Source organism: Triturus cristatus, chromosome 7, assembly GCF_964204655.1.
Source record: "Triturus cristatus chromosome 7, aTriCri1.1, whole genome shotgun sequence".
In the NCBI taxonomy this organism is placed as follows: domain Eukaryota; kingdom Metazoa; phylum Chordata; class Amphibia; order Caudata; family Salamandridae; genus Triturus; species Triturus cristatus.
Window position 1 is genome coordinate 1882207626 of NC_140590.1, and position 15706 is coordinate 1882223331.

General features: G+C 45.1%; 1 protein-coding gene across 3 annotated transcripts in view; it reads left to right on the forward strand.

Moving 5' to 3' along the window:
• The window catches only part of LOC146813606 (uncharacterized), a 435136-nt gene extending 424007 nt beyond the window's left edge, over positions 1-11129 (forward strand). For all 3 annotated transcript variants that reach the window (XM_085620351.1, XM_085620350.1, XM_085620352.1), the window contains 2 exons: positions 3801-3905; positions 10098-11129. In XM_085620351.1, coding sequence (XP_085476477.1) covers positions 3801-3905; positions 10098-10261 — 269 coding nt within the window. In that variant the 3' untranslated portion in view covers positions 10262-11129. The remainder of the gene's footprint in view (positions 1-3800; positions 3906-10097) is intronic.
• The last annotated feature ends 4577 nt before the right edge of the window (positions 11130-15706 follow it).

The following is a 15706-nucleotide window of genomic DNA, read 5'->3' on the forward strand; positions in this document are numbered from 1 at the left end:
TGAATCTGTAGAAATATTGCAGACCCTCTTCCCCAGTGCTCCTAGCATCAAAGTCGAATTTGAGCAGCACTTTAACACAATGTGGTGACTGAAATGTGTAATTTCACTTTACCCAGGCATATAAAAACTCATTTTAAAAGGGTGTCTTGTACATATCTAAACTACCCCCCCCCCCCCTCCGGGATACAGAGGGAAGACCCTGGGAGTCCCTAATATGCGAAAACATTGTAGGTTATCCATTTTTAGGTGCCCCTACCACCAAAGTCGAGTTTGGGCTCAATTTACTGTTTAAAAGCAGTCCTGGCACCCAGGGCTGTTTTTAAACTGACCTCAGGCTTCAGCAGCGCACACATGCAAGTGCAGAAAAAGCTGCTGGCCTCTAAACTGCCATGCCCCAGGGTACTGGGGACTTCTAGGTAGTTTAAATCCCCTGCCCTTTTATATACTAGGGGCTTATGGGGTATGTTGTGCCAATTACAGGGGAACCCCACCATACCATAGTGTACCCTAGTGTATGTTAGGTCTTTTAACTGTATTCAAATGTGTTCCTTCCAGCTTGGCACTGGCCCTGGGCCTGGTTAGGCAGAGCCCAGGGTCAGTCAGAGTCCGTTACCACCAGTACCAGTCAGCAAAAAAGTTGGGGGGTGCCCAGGGCACAGGATGACTTTGCAACACCTAGCCAATACTCCAGGGGAGTTAACTTGTAAGAAAAGGTGGGGCATGCACCAACCATTAGCAGGATATGAATTTGGAATGACACAGACATAAACCAATCCAAACCAGTGGGATGGGTCAGACCTCACAAAGTACACAGAACCGATCACCTGACAGTGCAAGTGCTGTCTAGGCTCGACCTAAAAAATGGCATCAGCTAAACATGGAATTGCATTATTCTTCAAAAAACGGTGCTAAAATAAGCAAGCATTGGTAACACTGTGCTGTCCAAAACATAAAGTGCAGCTTCGGAGAAGCGGGTGCCATGCTGCTACATGAAGTGAGGGAAAGCGAAAAAGAGTGCACAGGAAGGAATATATATATTAAACAAGTGTAAGTATACTGTACTTTAGCGGTGCTGCTCACCCTTGAAAGGAAGTGAGGTATCGGCTGCAGGAGCAAGACAGAAGACTACAAAGAAAAGTGACATGGGAGTGCACCAATGGTAGGTAGGAGGCGGGAATACAGGTATTTTATTTATAACAGCAGGTCTTGCAGCAGCGCATGTGCACTGTTATCTCGACCTAAAACTATTTTCTGAAGACAACTGGACTCTCACAAGAGTCTCTTAGGAGCCAGCACACCCGTCTGTGCTCCCACAACTCTTTCGGGAGCACGTGGGGGGAGGGGTCACTGGCTCACAAAAGTCTCCTCTAGGAACACATGACCCTAAAAAAATGTTTTTTCACATTTGACCCTGGGTGATCCCACATGGACCTTCCCGACAAGGGCTAGAGGGTCAGGGTATACCTACCCTGCTCCCTTATATCTTATTTATTTGTAATTTTTGGGACATTGAGACTGTGCCTTCAGCCATGTAACCATGCAGCAACATTTCTATTTATCTTGGGGGTAGCAAAGCAGAGGGAGTGCTCTTGCAGGACTCACGGGAGCCTCTTGCTCTCACGAGAGCAAGACAGCCAACAGGAAAAAAGCCCTTGAGGCCAATCCGATTTCTCCATTATTTGAAGTTGCTAGCCTGTGGGAATCTTGTAGGACTCTTACATACCCAACCATTGAGATATCTATAAATTGTGAAACTTAGGGCATATTTACAAGGGGATAGTGCCTCCGGAACATCACTTTTTTCGATGTTAGGGTACCGCAATGCTCTTCACCATATTTACAACGCAGTGTTCAGCCAATTTGCGTGGCTTAAGGCTGCTTTGTGTATATAGGTTGCCCTTTGTATAATATTTTCTACATGAAAGGGGCGTGAAATGGGTGTTGATGTTGGCGTTCCACCGCAAAACTCATTGCTTTTTGACGCTGTCCCAGATTTACAAGGTTGTGTGAATCTGAAGCATGCAAAAGCAGGTGTAAAATTGGCGCAACAAGAAGAAATTCTTTTATTTCTCCTCGTTTTTGCTTTTTCCTATGTGTGCTGCATTCTGCAGGACACATAGAAAAAGCAAAACCCCATTGTTGATGGCGGTCCCTTCCTGCACAAAAACAATCATTAAATAAGGACTTTTTGCAACTTCTATGTGTGCTGCAGAATGAAGTAGGAACTCGCCAATATTAGTGATGTTCAGGAAGGGACACCTTTCTGTACATAAACACTCTTCCCTGAAACGCAAGCACCCTTGGTGTAAGGGTGTCTTTGTTGGCAATAGGCAGTTATTTTTAGCGCTAGCACAAGGAAAAACACAGAGTTGTGCCATATTCTTGTAAATACTGCGCATCCCTGCATTTTTTAAATGACGCAGTGCGCCGCTGCAAAATTTGCCAGAGTGCCGGACTGCGCCATTTCCTTGTAAATATACCCTTCGTTTCTCAAATACTACTGAACCGATTTATACCAAATATCAAAAAGCACACTTTCTGGCTAATGATTTCGCTTTCTGGCAAATGTGGTTGAATTCTGTACAGCCGTTTTGGCTTTAATATGGTCTAAAATTCCCTAAGGAAATTGCATGGGGAAACTGCATTTTGGGACCCCCCACTTTTTGACTGCCCGCACTGGAGGGATCACCCCAAATCTTTCCAGGAAAGTTAAGAGGCGCATGATATTTGCTTGAATGGGAAGGAAGTTACCCAATGGCTCTTAGGACCGCATTAGTGTAGAATGAGGACTTGATTTATGAAAGAGTTAAGCTCATACAAGTAGAATACTATGAGGTCACGGCTAAAACTGATCACACAAGCTTATAGGGGATTTTACAATATCAAACACAATCCATGCAGAAGAATGTGTTTTAATTGAGAATAGGTCGGTCTTGCATAAATCAACAGGGGATGATATAGTTGCATGTTTAAAGGTTACACTTTATGAGAGATCATGGAAATTGTGTCAAATTAAATTTGATGTGTCGACTTACAACTTGCATGATGTATCTTGTCAAAAACTGAAAAGCTCAATTTGGAAGACACAAAGGCTTTAAAATAAAAGTCCCATATAAACTAACATTTTTTAATCTTTGCAATTTTAGAAAAAAAAAAGTATAATTTGCTAATAAAAAAAAACATGCTTTCTATGTATGTATAACTTAAGTTATTTAAAAAGGGGATAAAAATAAATGTTTACACTTGTAAATAATATCTATAGATCTTATGCCAAGTCACTGTATAATCACCGAGAACAGTTGGGTTATACATCTTAATACTTTTTATGCAATCCCTAAAACCAATGCTAGCCGCCTTGGCCGAGAATGTGACCCCATAACGGCAAAGATCTATTTGATTCGGAATATAAAAAAAATATTATCATTAGAATTAGGTAGCTGCTGGCACAGATAATGTTCTGGTTGTGATATTGGAATCAAATACTGGTGGGTGGAAGATTTTGTGCCCTTATTAAAATGGCTTGCAGTAGTAGGCAAAATATTAGCTTGTTGGAGAGGTGCTGTGATGAAACTCATATATGAAAAAGGAGATGGAAGCCAGCCCAGTAATTGAATGCTTATCCCACATTCTCTCCACTTTCTTCACTTCCTTTCTCTCCATTTTCAGTCTCCTCACTCTTACTTCTCCCTCTAACTGGCCTCTTTTCTCCAGTACACCCATTCTGCCTCTCCTTTCCTCCTTTACTTAATGGTCTTTCCTCTGTAGTTTGGTCACTCACTCCCTTCTCCTTCTCCCTCCAGATAACCCTCAGGTCCAGTGCTTGAAGTCCTACAAGGCCCGAGAACACGACGAGCTCTCCTTGGAGAAGGCGGATGTGATCATGGTGACTCAGCAGAGCAAGGACGGTGAGGTCACAAGGCCATGCATGGTTGGGGTGTACAAGTATGGCAATATGCAAGGGCTCCCACATCACTGAAGAGTCTTTGGAATATAGCCATATGCTTTGGGGCATGAGTGTGCTGCATGATTCATGTGTTTTTGGAGTAATTGCCCTATGCTTGATCTAGATTGGGGGGCCACACATCTCTGGGGTGGCTGAAATCATAGACTTATATACGCGGCTCAAGCGAATATCATGCATCACAGAGCTGTTTGCAAAAATATAGCTGAAAAATAAAATCATATGGTCCTGCATCACTGAGATGTTTGTAGAATCAAAGCCTTATCCATGAGGTTAACAAAAGGTTATGCATCCCTGTGTGTTTGTGGAGTCCCAGCCTAAGGAAGAGGCCAGGAAGGGGTCACTCATAAATGTTGAGTCTGTGGAGTCCTAGCCTAAGAGCCAGGGAAGTGTCTCATCAGTGTAGAGTCTGTGGAGTCCTAACCTAAGTAAGAGGCCAGGAAGGGGCCACTCATCAATGTAGAGTCTGTGGAGTCCTAACCTAAGTAAGAGCCCAGGGAAGGACCACTCATCAATGTAGAGTCTGTGGAGTCCTAGCATAAGTAAGAGCCCAGGGAGGGGCCCCTCATCAATGTAGAGTCTGGGGAGTCCTAGCCTAAGTAAGAGCCCAGGGAGGGGCCACTCATCAATGTTGAGTCTGTGGAGTCCTAGCATAAGTAAGAGCCCAGGGTGGGGCCACTCATCAATGTAGAGTCTGTGGAGTCCTAGCATAAGTAAGAGCCCAGGGAGGGGCCACTCATCAATGTAGAGTCTGTGGAGTCCTAGCTTATGTAAGAGCCCAGGGAGGGGCCACTCATCAATGTGGAGTCCTAGCCTAAGAGCCAGGGAAGTGTCTCATCAGTGTGCAGTCTGTAGAGTCCTAGCCTAAGTAAGTAAGAGGCCAGGAAGGGGTCAGTCATCAGTGTAGAGTCTGTGGAGTCCTAGCCCTGTGTTTCAAAGGTACAAGGGACCACTCCGATGTTTGAGATCTTACAAATTATTGGATCATGCAGATGTTTGTGCAATCATTAGTCTATGGAAGAGGACACAGGGGCATGGGGATGTTTGTGGAATCACTAGCCTATTGATACGGACACGGTCATTCAGATATATGTGCAATAATTAGCTGATGAGTAAGGACAAAGGGTCATGTAGGTATGTGTGGAATCATTAGCCCATGAATGAGGATACAGGGTCTTGCAGATCCTTGTGAGATCATCAGCCTGTGCGAGAGGACGCAGGGCCATGTGGATGTCTGTAATAATCCGCCTGGGCATAAGGATGCAGGGTTATTCTGATGTTTGTAGAATACTTTGCCTAAGAATAAGGTCAGTGGTCACACAGATATCTGCGGCATCAGCCTAGGCATAAGGACAACTCATGTAGATGTTATGGAATCATTCACCAATGGAAGAGGACTTTGGGTCTGTGGATGTTGTGGAATCAGCCTCTGCATAAGGGCATAGGGTCACACAACACTAAGGTGTTTACAGACCCATAGACCTATGCAGAAGGTCAGTAAGTGAGAGCAGATCACTCTAGTGTTGATTAATTCAGAACCCTATGGATGAGGTCAGTGAGTGAGAGCAGATCACTCTAGTGTTGATCAATTCAGAACCCTATGGATGAGGTCAGTGAGTGAGAGCAGATCACTCTAGTGTTGATGAATTCAGAACCCTATGGATGAGGTCAGTGAGTGAGAGCAGATCACTCTAGTGTTGATGAATTCATAACCCTATGCAGGAGGTCAGTGAGTGAGAGCAGATCACTCTAGTGTTGATGAATTCATAGCCCTATCGATGAGGTCAGTGAGTGAGAGCAGATCACTCTAGTGTTGATGAATTCAGAACCCTATGGATGAGGTCAGTGAGCGAGAGCAGATCACTCTATTGTTGATGAATTCATAGCCCTATCGATGAGGTCAGTGAGTGAGAGCAGATCACTCTAGTGTTGATGAATTCAGAACCCTATGGATGAGGTCAGTGAGTGAGAGCAGATCACTCTAGTGTTCATTAATTCAGAGTCCTATGCATGAGGTCAGTGAGTGAGAGCAGATCACTCTAGTGTTGATGAATTCAGAACCCTATGCATGAGGTCAGTGAGAGAGTAGATCACTCGAGTGTTGATGACTTCAGAGCCCTATGAATGAGGTCAGTGAGTGAGAGCAGATCACTCTAGTGTTGATGAATTCAGAACCCTATGGATGAGGTCAGTGAGTGAGAGCAGATCACTCTAGTGTTGATGAATTCAGAACCCTATGGATGAGGTCAGTGAGTGAGAGCAGATCACTCTAGTGTTGATGAATTCATAGCCCTATCGATGAGGTCAGTGAGTGAGAGCAGATCCCTCTAGTGTTGATGAATTCATAGCCCTATGCAGGAGGTCAGTGGGTGAGAGCAGATCACTCTAGTGTTGATGAATGAATGCATAGCCCTATGGATGAGGTCAGTGAGTGAGAGCAGATCACTCTAGTGTTGATGAATTCAGAACCCTAAGGATGAGGTCAGTGAGTGAGAGCAGATCACTCTAGTGTTGATGAATTCAGAACCCTATGAATGAGGTCAGTGAGTGAGAGCAGATCACTCTAGTGTTGATTAATTCAGAGCCCTATGCATGAGGTCAGTGAGTGAGAGCAGATCACTCTAGTGTTGATGAATTCAGAACCCTATGGATGAGGTCAGTGAGTGAGACCAGATCACTCTAGTGTTGATTAATTCAGAGCCCTATGCATGAGGTCAGTAAGTGAGAGCAGATCACTCTAGTGTTGATTAATTCAGAACCCTATGGATGAGGTCAGTGAGTGAGAGCAGATCACTCTAGTGTTGATGAATTCAGAACCCTATGGATGAGGTCAGTGAGTGAGAGCAGATCACTCTAGTGTTGATGAATTCAGAACCCTATGGATGAGGTCAGTGAGTGAGAGCAGATCACTCTAGTGTTGATGAATTCAGAACCCTATGGATGAGGTCAGTGAGTGAGAGCAGATCACTCTAGTGTTGATGAATGAATGCATAGCCCTATGGATGAGGTCAGTGAGTGAGAGCAGATCACTCTAGTGTTGATGAATTCAGAACCCTAAGGATGAGGTCAGTGAGTGAGAGCAGATCACTCTAGTGTTGATGAATTTTGAACCCTATGAATGAGGTCAGTGAGTGAGAGCAGATCACTCTAGTGTTGATTAATTCAGAGCCCTATGCATGAGGTCAGTGAGTGAGAGCAGATCACTCAAGTGTTGATGAATTCAGAACCCTATGCAGGAGGTCAGTGAGAGAGTAGATCACTCGAGTGTTGATGACTTCAGAACCCTATGCATGAGGTCAGGACATGGAATGGACTGCATCACTCAGGTCATTCTGCAATCAGTGCCATGTACTCTGGTTTATTGGGTTCCCATCACTGAGGTGAGGTGTAGCCAAACCTTATGGCAGTTGCATCTGAAATCTCAACTCAACCCTATGAAAGAAGGCGGTGAGGAATCAAGCCATGCTCTGGTGTCTATAGTATCATAGCTCTAGGCACGCAGTCAGACCGTAGCTTGTGAAATGATAGCTCTATGTCGGAGTTAACCGTGTCGCCTGTCACTGGATGTTCCTGGAATCATAACCCTGTGCATGGGGTCAGAGAAGGGGTGTGGATCACTGGGTGTTTATGGAATCCAAGCCTTGTGCTTGAGTCAGTGATGATGGTTACAAGGAGATTTATGAACTCTTTAGCCCATGCATAAGGACACGGGATCATGCATCACTGAAGTGCCTGCAGAATCGTAGTCCTATGGATTAGGTCAGTGAGGGAGAGCACAACACTGTGGAATCCTAACCCTATCCATGAGCTTAGGGACAGGTGAAGCATCACTGGGTGCTTCTGGGATTACTCTTCTATGCATGAAGTCACTGGTTTCCCATCACTGATGTGTGTGAAATTACAGCCCTATGCAAGAAGTCCAAGAGGAATTCTTTATCCACTGGGGTGTTTGTGCGGTTATAGACCTATGCATGACGTCAAAGAGGAGTTGAACATTACCAAGGTTTTAATGAATCGCATTCCTAGGCATGAGATCATGGGGTCACGCATTACATAGGGGTTGAGGGGGTCTTGATTTACTGGGGCGACTGTAGTCATAACCTGGTGCATGAAGTCATTGAAGGATCATCTGTCACAGGGGTGCTTGTCGAATGATAATTCTATACATGTGGTGAGCGCGACATACATTGTTGAGATGTTTGTGAGATCATTTCAGTCTGCATGAGGTCATTGACTTGTTACAGGGTGTTTGCAGAACCAAAGTCCTCTGCATAATGTCATGGAGGTAATGCATTGCTGCGGTGTTTCTTAAATCACAGACCTATGCATGAGGTTAGTGAATAGTTTGGACACAACTGCAGTGTTCGTCGAATCACAGCCCTCTTCTTGAGGTCTGGGGGGTTATGTATCACAGGGGGGCTTTGGAGTCACATCCCTACACATCAAGTCAGTGTGTCGTGAATCAATGGAGAGTATGTGAAATTCTTGATTTATGCATGAGATTAGTGTGGGGTCACTTCTTACAGGGGTATTTTATTCAATGGCCTATTAATGAGGACACAGGGTCATGCATTCGTGGGGTGTTTGTGGAATCCTAGTCCTCTGTGTTCATGCAATCACAAACCTAAGCATGATGCCAGGGGTGTGAAATTTCAAACATACACTGTGTTTTGAGAGCATAACGCCAATTCATGAGGTGAGAGATGGTTCAAGCTTTATTAGGGCATTTATGGAGTCACAGCCCTGTTTGTGTAGTCTTTAGCCAATGCATGTGACCTTTGAAGGGTCTTGTGTGGTCATGGCCCAATGCGTGATGTTATCCAGGGGTCTCTTGGAGTCGTGGTCTATTGCAGGAGGCCAGTAAGGGCTAACAGACTTCCCAAAGCCAAGGGTCATGTTTGTCTTGTGGGTCAAAATACACTTGATGCTCCCTTTTCTCCACAGGCTGTGTGGTTGCATGGATGACAGGTAGTCATCTTCTAAATGCCTGGATCCCCTCTCTCAAACAATAACCCATTATTTGAGGAATAAGTGACTGCAGGTCTTGTACACACTTCTGAGGAAGCTAATCACCCAAGACGGAGAGGTGTCTCTACCAACCTGTTTCTAGATTCATCGTAAGGGAGGGCTCAGCAGCCCCTGATGCCCTGGGATTGTGAACTTGCACTAAGGGGCTGAATACGATTTTGGGCGTAAAGCCTCCTTCACACAGTTGGAATCTCCTTGGCCGCGTCGGAGACCTTCTGACCGACTCGGTCGGTTTAGAATCCGCCTGACTGATTACGATGTTTGTGGTCGGAAGATAAACCACACGGTCATTCTGAATCGGTTTCAACCAGCTCTCGGTGGATTCCTGTCAGTCTGAACCGCATCGTGCATCCCAATGGACAGCGTTTTCGACCTCGAGATTACAATGTCTATTTACAACTGCCTTTCCGCGTCGGCCTGTCTGACACAAAAAGGCTGTCAGAAAGTGACTTTGGGGGCCCCCAGCTGGGCCCCCTTCATCTTCCTTTTGGGGACAGAGGGGCTACCTAAGGGACGCCCCTGTAAAACCCTGCACTGTGTGGCAGGCACCTTAGGGTGCCCGCGACAGGGTGCAAAGTTTTACACACACACTATTTCCCCATATGAGCCTGTGTTGTCAGACGGAACACAATCTCCCTTAGGAAATGATTGGAATCCGAGCAAACAGTGTTGGGTTGCATCATAATCGGGCTGGCAGAACTGCCGACCTCGAGTCGGTCGGTACCGATTCCAAGTTGGTGTCGGGCAGACAGTTTCCACCTGACATCTTAATCGGCCCCTTAGTCTACTCAACCATGGCCCATCAATGTTTTCAGGAATGCGAACTATCCACTGTTCAAATGTTCGCACTTGCATTTTATCTACTCTCTTCTCTTCAGTTTCCTGCCTCATAGGCTCTTATTCTTATGTGACTCTCTGTACTTTGTTTGAATGGCCGTGTTTGTGGTCACCCTGATTCCTCTTGAGTAGGTCAGAGTTCTCACTCTGTGGCTCGCCATCTGAGAATATGAGAAGGTCACAGAGCTCCTATAGGGGTTATGACTGGGTATGTCTTCTCTCAAAGTCTGTCTCCTGCATTAACCCATCTCCATTTGCTCTCGTCCCACAGGTTGGATGGAGGGTACACGCCTCTCTGATGGTGAGCATGGCTGGTTCCCAGTAGAGAATGTGGAAGACATTTCCAACAAGCATGTGCGCCTACGTAACTTGAAGGAGGAGCAACGTGTCCAGCATGCCCGAGCCAAGCTAATACCACCTCACCATCCGAGATAACAGCTATTACCTGCCCCATTAAATGCACAAGGGGTCTCCAGGGATGGCCCTAAGCAATGTTGGGTGAGAATAGGGTGATCACTCCAAGACTTAAGCTGTTGGTGGACTCTGGGGCCTTGGGGGTCTCTGTTATGCTGCTTTTAGGCACTAGCACAATGTTGTGAAGACATTTAGTCTCCAATGGGCACTTTTTCTGGACTTTGAGGGGTCAGTGGATCAGTAGGGATGCTGCTTGTGTTCTGAGATGGCCGCAGTCCCGTCTGATGACTCGATGCTTAAGACATATTGCCTCTGATGGTACGGTTTCAATGGTGAGCTATCCCTGCATCTGTGGTGCTGCTGGTTGTCTTCTGAAGTCTCACACCTGGGCACTGACCCCAGCCTGGAGAGACACCACGCCTCTGACGAACACTAAACCCACAGGGCGAGTGATCTCCTCTTCTGGAATGTCCCTTACTCTCTGGAATGCTTTTTCTGTCCTTGAGGAGCAATGTTTGCAGGACAAGCAAACGGAGGTAGCATGTGACTTTGTGACATTCTGCAGCATAGAGGCAGAAATTGCGCTCTTGGTTCCTTGCACGGGAAAACTTCAGTTATGACTTGTGATCAAAATAGCGTTTACATGCACTAATGTCGACACTTCCTCTGGCACTTCCTCCATTCAACAATCACCCTCCCTACGCACCCGCTCGAGATACCAAAGATAAAAGGGCACATCTCACCCAGAGAAAGTGGCCTCTTCACCAGTAATGGACTTTGTACATACATTTATGTGATGTAAACCTTAAAAAATGTTCATATGAAATTACTTTTCATACAGTGAGGTATGAGTGTCATTAAATGACCATTAAAGTAAGACTTGGGTATAGCCGGATGCACTAATTCCTTTTTTGTAAATCTCGACTGACCTTTCATGAAAAGCATTGTCAAGAGGGTTGCTGAGAGGCGTTGTTGACATCACTCCTGTTTCCCATCTCTAGCTCATAACAAACTGCAATTTGAGTAAGTTTACACATAATACTTTTCAGGCTTCACAAACTGCACTTGTGCAGTAACTTACTCCTTCGTAGTAAGTCCAGTACTACACATGGCCAACCACTGGTACTCTAACGCCCCCCCCATAGAAAGTATTGTAGGTAGAGACTTAAAATAAAACCCCATTGGAAATAATACACCTCTGTAATCACAACTCCTCGACGCCACACAGTCTGGATTCAGGCCCAACCACAGCACAGAAGGAGCTCTCAGTGCCACCAGATGACATCGCAGGATCCTGACAGAGGAGACGCAACAGCCCTCATTCTCCTGGGCCTCACGGCAGCATTTTACACAGTCTCTCACCCCAACCTCATCAGACACCTACACAAGATTGGCATTCCAGGAGCCACTCTCCGACGGGTTTGCTCCTTTTTCTGATAGAACACAAGCATTCCGCCTGGCACCTTACTGCTTGGAAGAGCACAAACTCTGCTGCCGGGTGCCCCAAGGTTCATCACTCAGTCTCATCCTCTTCAACGCGTACATCATCCCTCTGACCCAATCTATATTAATTAATCTTAAAGATTAAATATTAAACACCTACCATTTTTTCATTGATTTTAACATTAATGCATATTTTTTACTATTTTAGTTGATTGAATGCAACAGGGCGCACCGAGTGATGACGTGGAACTGTATTATGGTAAGGGTGGACTGGCAAAGCCTGTGCCACTGGACACCTTAAACAGGGGCGCCAGGTGCAGACCCTGCTCTCTCGTAAGTTATAAGATGGACTGTCCTGGCTGTACCTTCGAGGGTCCACCGGGTGCAGGCGTGGAACTGTATTATGGTAAGGGTGGACTGCCAAACACTATGCCACAGGACATCTTAAACAAGGGCGCCAGACCTTGCTCTCTAGTGAGTTATAAGATGGACTGTCCCAGGCTGTGCTGTAGAACACCTTAAAGAGGGTGCTCTGGGTGCAGACGTGGTCAGTGCACCCTATCACAGTGAATGTGCTGTTTGCAGCGCAGCCGCAAACATGTCTGCCCTGGGAACACAGTATTAATGGAAGACTGATCGGCGGCATGAAGGTGTCACTCCACCTTTCACTGTGCAGGCTGCAACCCTGAATTACAGTGTACGGCAACTAAAATTACACAGTATGCAACACTGTACACCAGAGGTACAAAACCACAACCAGTTTTTCTCAGTAGAGACTGCAGTACACAGCACTACACCCTGAAGTCCACAGACAAATCTATCTTTACAACATTCACTCTGCTGTTCAAACTGCTGTACACCATCACTAGCATTGAACATTACCCTACGACACAAACAACTCTGCGCACCCTGATGTACACAATCACTATCGATGAACATTACACTACGACACATACAACTCTGTACACTATGCTGTACAACACTAGCACTGTCCATTACACTACGACACATACAACTCTGTACACCCTGCTGTACAACACTAGCACTATACATTACACTACAACACAACTCTGCGCACCCTGATGTACACAATCACTATCGATGAACATTAAACTACGACACATACAACTCTGTACACTATGCTGTACAACACTAGCACTGTCCATTACACTACGACACATACAACTCTGTACACCCTGCTGTACAACACTAGCACTATACATTACACTACAACACAACTCTGCATACCCTGATGTACACAATCACTATCGATGAACATTACACTGCTAGATGCACAACACGTGACACCCTGCTGTGCACAATCTCTATCATTGATCATTGCACTATGAGGTACACAACAAAGAACACCCTGCTGTACACCACTAGCACTGAACATTACACTACGAGACACAACTCTGTACAACCTGTTGTACACAATCACTAGCACCAAACATTACTCTACGGGATGCACAACACAGAACACCCTGCTGTAGACCACCAGCAGTGAACACTGCTCTACAAGACATACAACTCTGTACACCCTAAAAAAACACAAAAAGGTACCTAAGCACACGCAGAAGTAATTTTTGCAAATATTAATGCGTTAATTAAAACATGTAACACAACAAGTGAGTCTCCGTTTCTTTCTTCAATTTAATTTTCAAGTTTTCATAGTGAGTTTGTAGTCTTCACAGTAGTTCTCAAGCCAACACGTGTTTCGTCGCCTCTAGTATTATTGTACATGCGACTTGTTCACGGCTAGGTACAAATTGATATGATAAGTTGACATTAGTTCAGCTGTTATCTCAAGACGTTTGCAAACATTTGTTGATACTACAAACAAATGTGCTCCCAGGGTTGGTGTTGAATTTATGATTTCTATACGTGGGAGGTGCTATCACAGGCCATGGTGTATAGCATGCACCGTGAGTTCAAGTGAGAACCATTCTTTTTATATCAATAAGTGACCAACCAGAAACATGTAGCTCTAGCGTGAGGGCAAAATGATGTGAGATCTTCCATATGTGACTATTGTCCTTTCATTGTGTGCTGACAAACTCAGTGAGTCATGCGGTATGCAGAATACAGATCTGTAAAAGGTGGTGCGTGGGTGAGTGTCTAGTTATAAAGTGATGTGAGAATATCTAGGTATTGGTGTTGATAGTTCAATGTGGAAAGACTGACCTGAACACTGTATTTTAAACAATCACTGTAGAGAGGGGGTACAAAGGAAAGAAATTGTACAAGTATTTGTTAGTGACCACGAGGTGGAACATAACAAGTAACGCTGTAATTATGCTCATTGCGGGCAATGTGCCGAAAAGAACATACTTTATGTATGATGATAATTCCGGGTCATACAGTCAATCGACGGGGGGGGCCCAGTCCTAGTTTAGGAAGGCGTATTTCATCCGTAGCGGTCCTCAGTATTTGTGTGAGGTGCCCATCTAAGTATCAACAAGAAAAAATGAAGGGTTCCGAATGAGGAACTCTTATTCTGAAAAGCAGTGAGCAGAAGAAACACGTGTTGGCTTGGGAACTACTGTGAAGACTACAAACTCACTATGAAAACTTGAAAATTAAATTGAAGAAAGAAACGGAGACTCACTTGTTGTGTTACATGTTTTAATTAACGCATTAATATTTGCAAAAATTACTTCTGCGTGTGCTTAGGTACCTTTTTGTGTTGACTTGTGTGGCTTTGGTCACAATCCTTTTGGGAGGCTAGTGGTTCTCCCTTACCCTTGAGCACCGCCATTAATTGATTACGTCACTAATATTAGGTGTACTCACTACAAGCGCCTATTTTCTATTGATAATACCACTGCCTAGTCTAAAACTCTGTACACCCTGCTGTACAACACTAGCAATGTACATTTCACTACGAGATGCACAACACAGGACACCCTGATGTACACCACTAGCATTGGGCATTACCCTATGAGCTCTACAGCTCTGTACACCCTGCTGTACACCACTAGCATTGAACATTACCCTATGAGCTCTACAGCTCTGTACACCCTGCTGTACACCACTAGCATTGGGCATTACCCTATGAGCTCTACAGCTCTGTACACCCTGCTGTACACCACTAGCATTGAACATTACCCTATGAGCTCTACAGCTCTGTACACCCTGCTGTACACCACTAGCATTGGGCATTACCCTATGAGCTCTACAGCTCTGTACACCCTGCTGTACACCACTAGCATTGAACATTACCCTATGAGCTCTACAGCTCTGTACACCCTGCTGTACACCACTAGCATTGGGCATTACCCTATGAGCTCTACAGCTCTGTACACCCTGCTGTACAACACTAGCATTGGGCATTAAACTACGAGATATACAACTCTGCACGCACTGATGTACACCAGCACCAACATTGAACATCACACTACGCGATATACAACACTGGACACCTTGAGTTGCACTACATGGTAGACACCGACATCAACAGTCCTAGCAGTGTTAGACAGTAAAGCCGGAGGTATACAACATGCATGGTACACTCTGTGGTAAACAGCCATAACTAGCATTACATCCTGAGGTACACAACATGGTACTCCTGATGTGCACGGCTACAACTAGCATTTCACGGTACACAACATGGTACACTCTGACATACATAGTGCAGACTGAGGCCCACAGATGTAATTATATTACACCCTGACGTACACTAAATGGTAATCCTTGAGGTAAGTTACATGGTACACCCTGAAGATGCACAACTATTGTTAGACTGTACGCTCTGAGTGACACAACACTGTACATCGTGAAGGTAACTATACACAGACTACACGTCCGGAGGTCCACAGACATTTCTAGCATTAAACAGTTGAGGTACAGTACATGGTACACTCTGATGTAAACAACACTGTGTACCCTCAGGTCTACCTCTACAACTAACATTAGAGAGTGTAGTCTGGGGTGTGTAACCCTGGACACACTAAGGCATGCTGTCAATACTAACATTACACAGTACGCGCGGAGGTACATAGCCGTGACGTGCTTCAGAAAGTA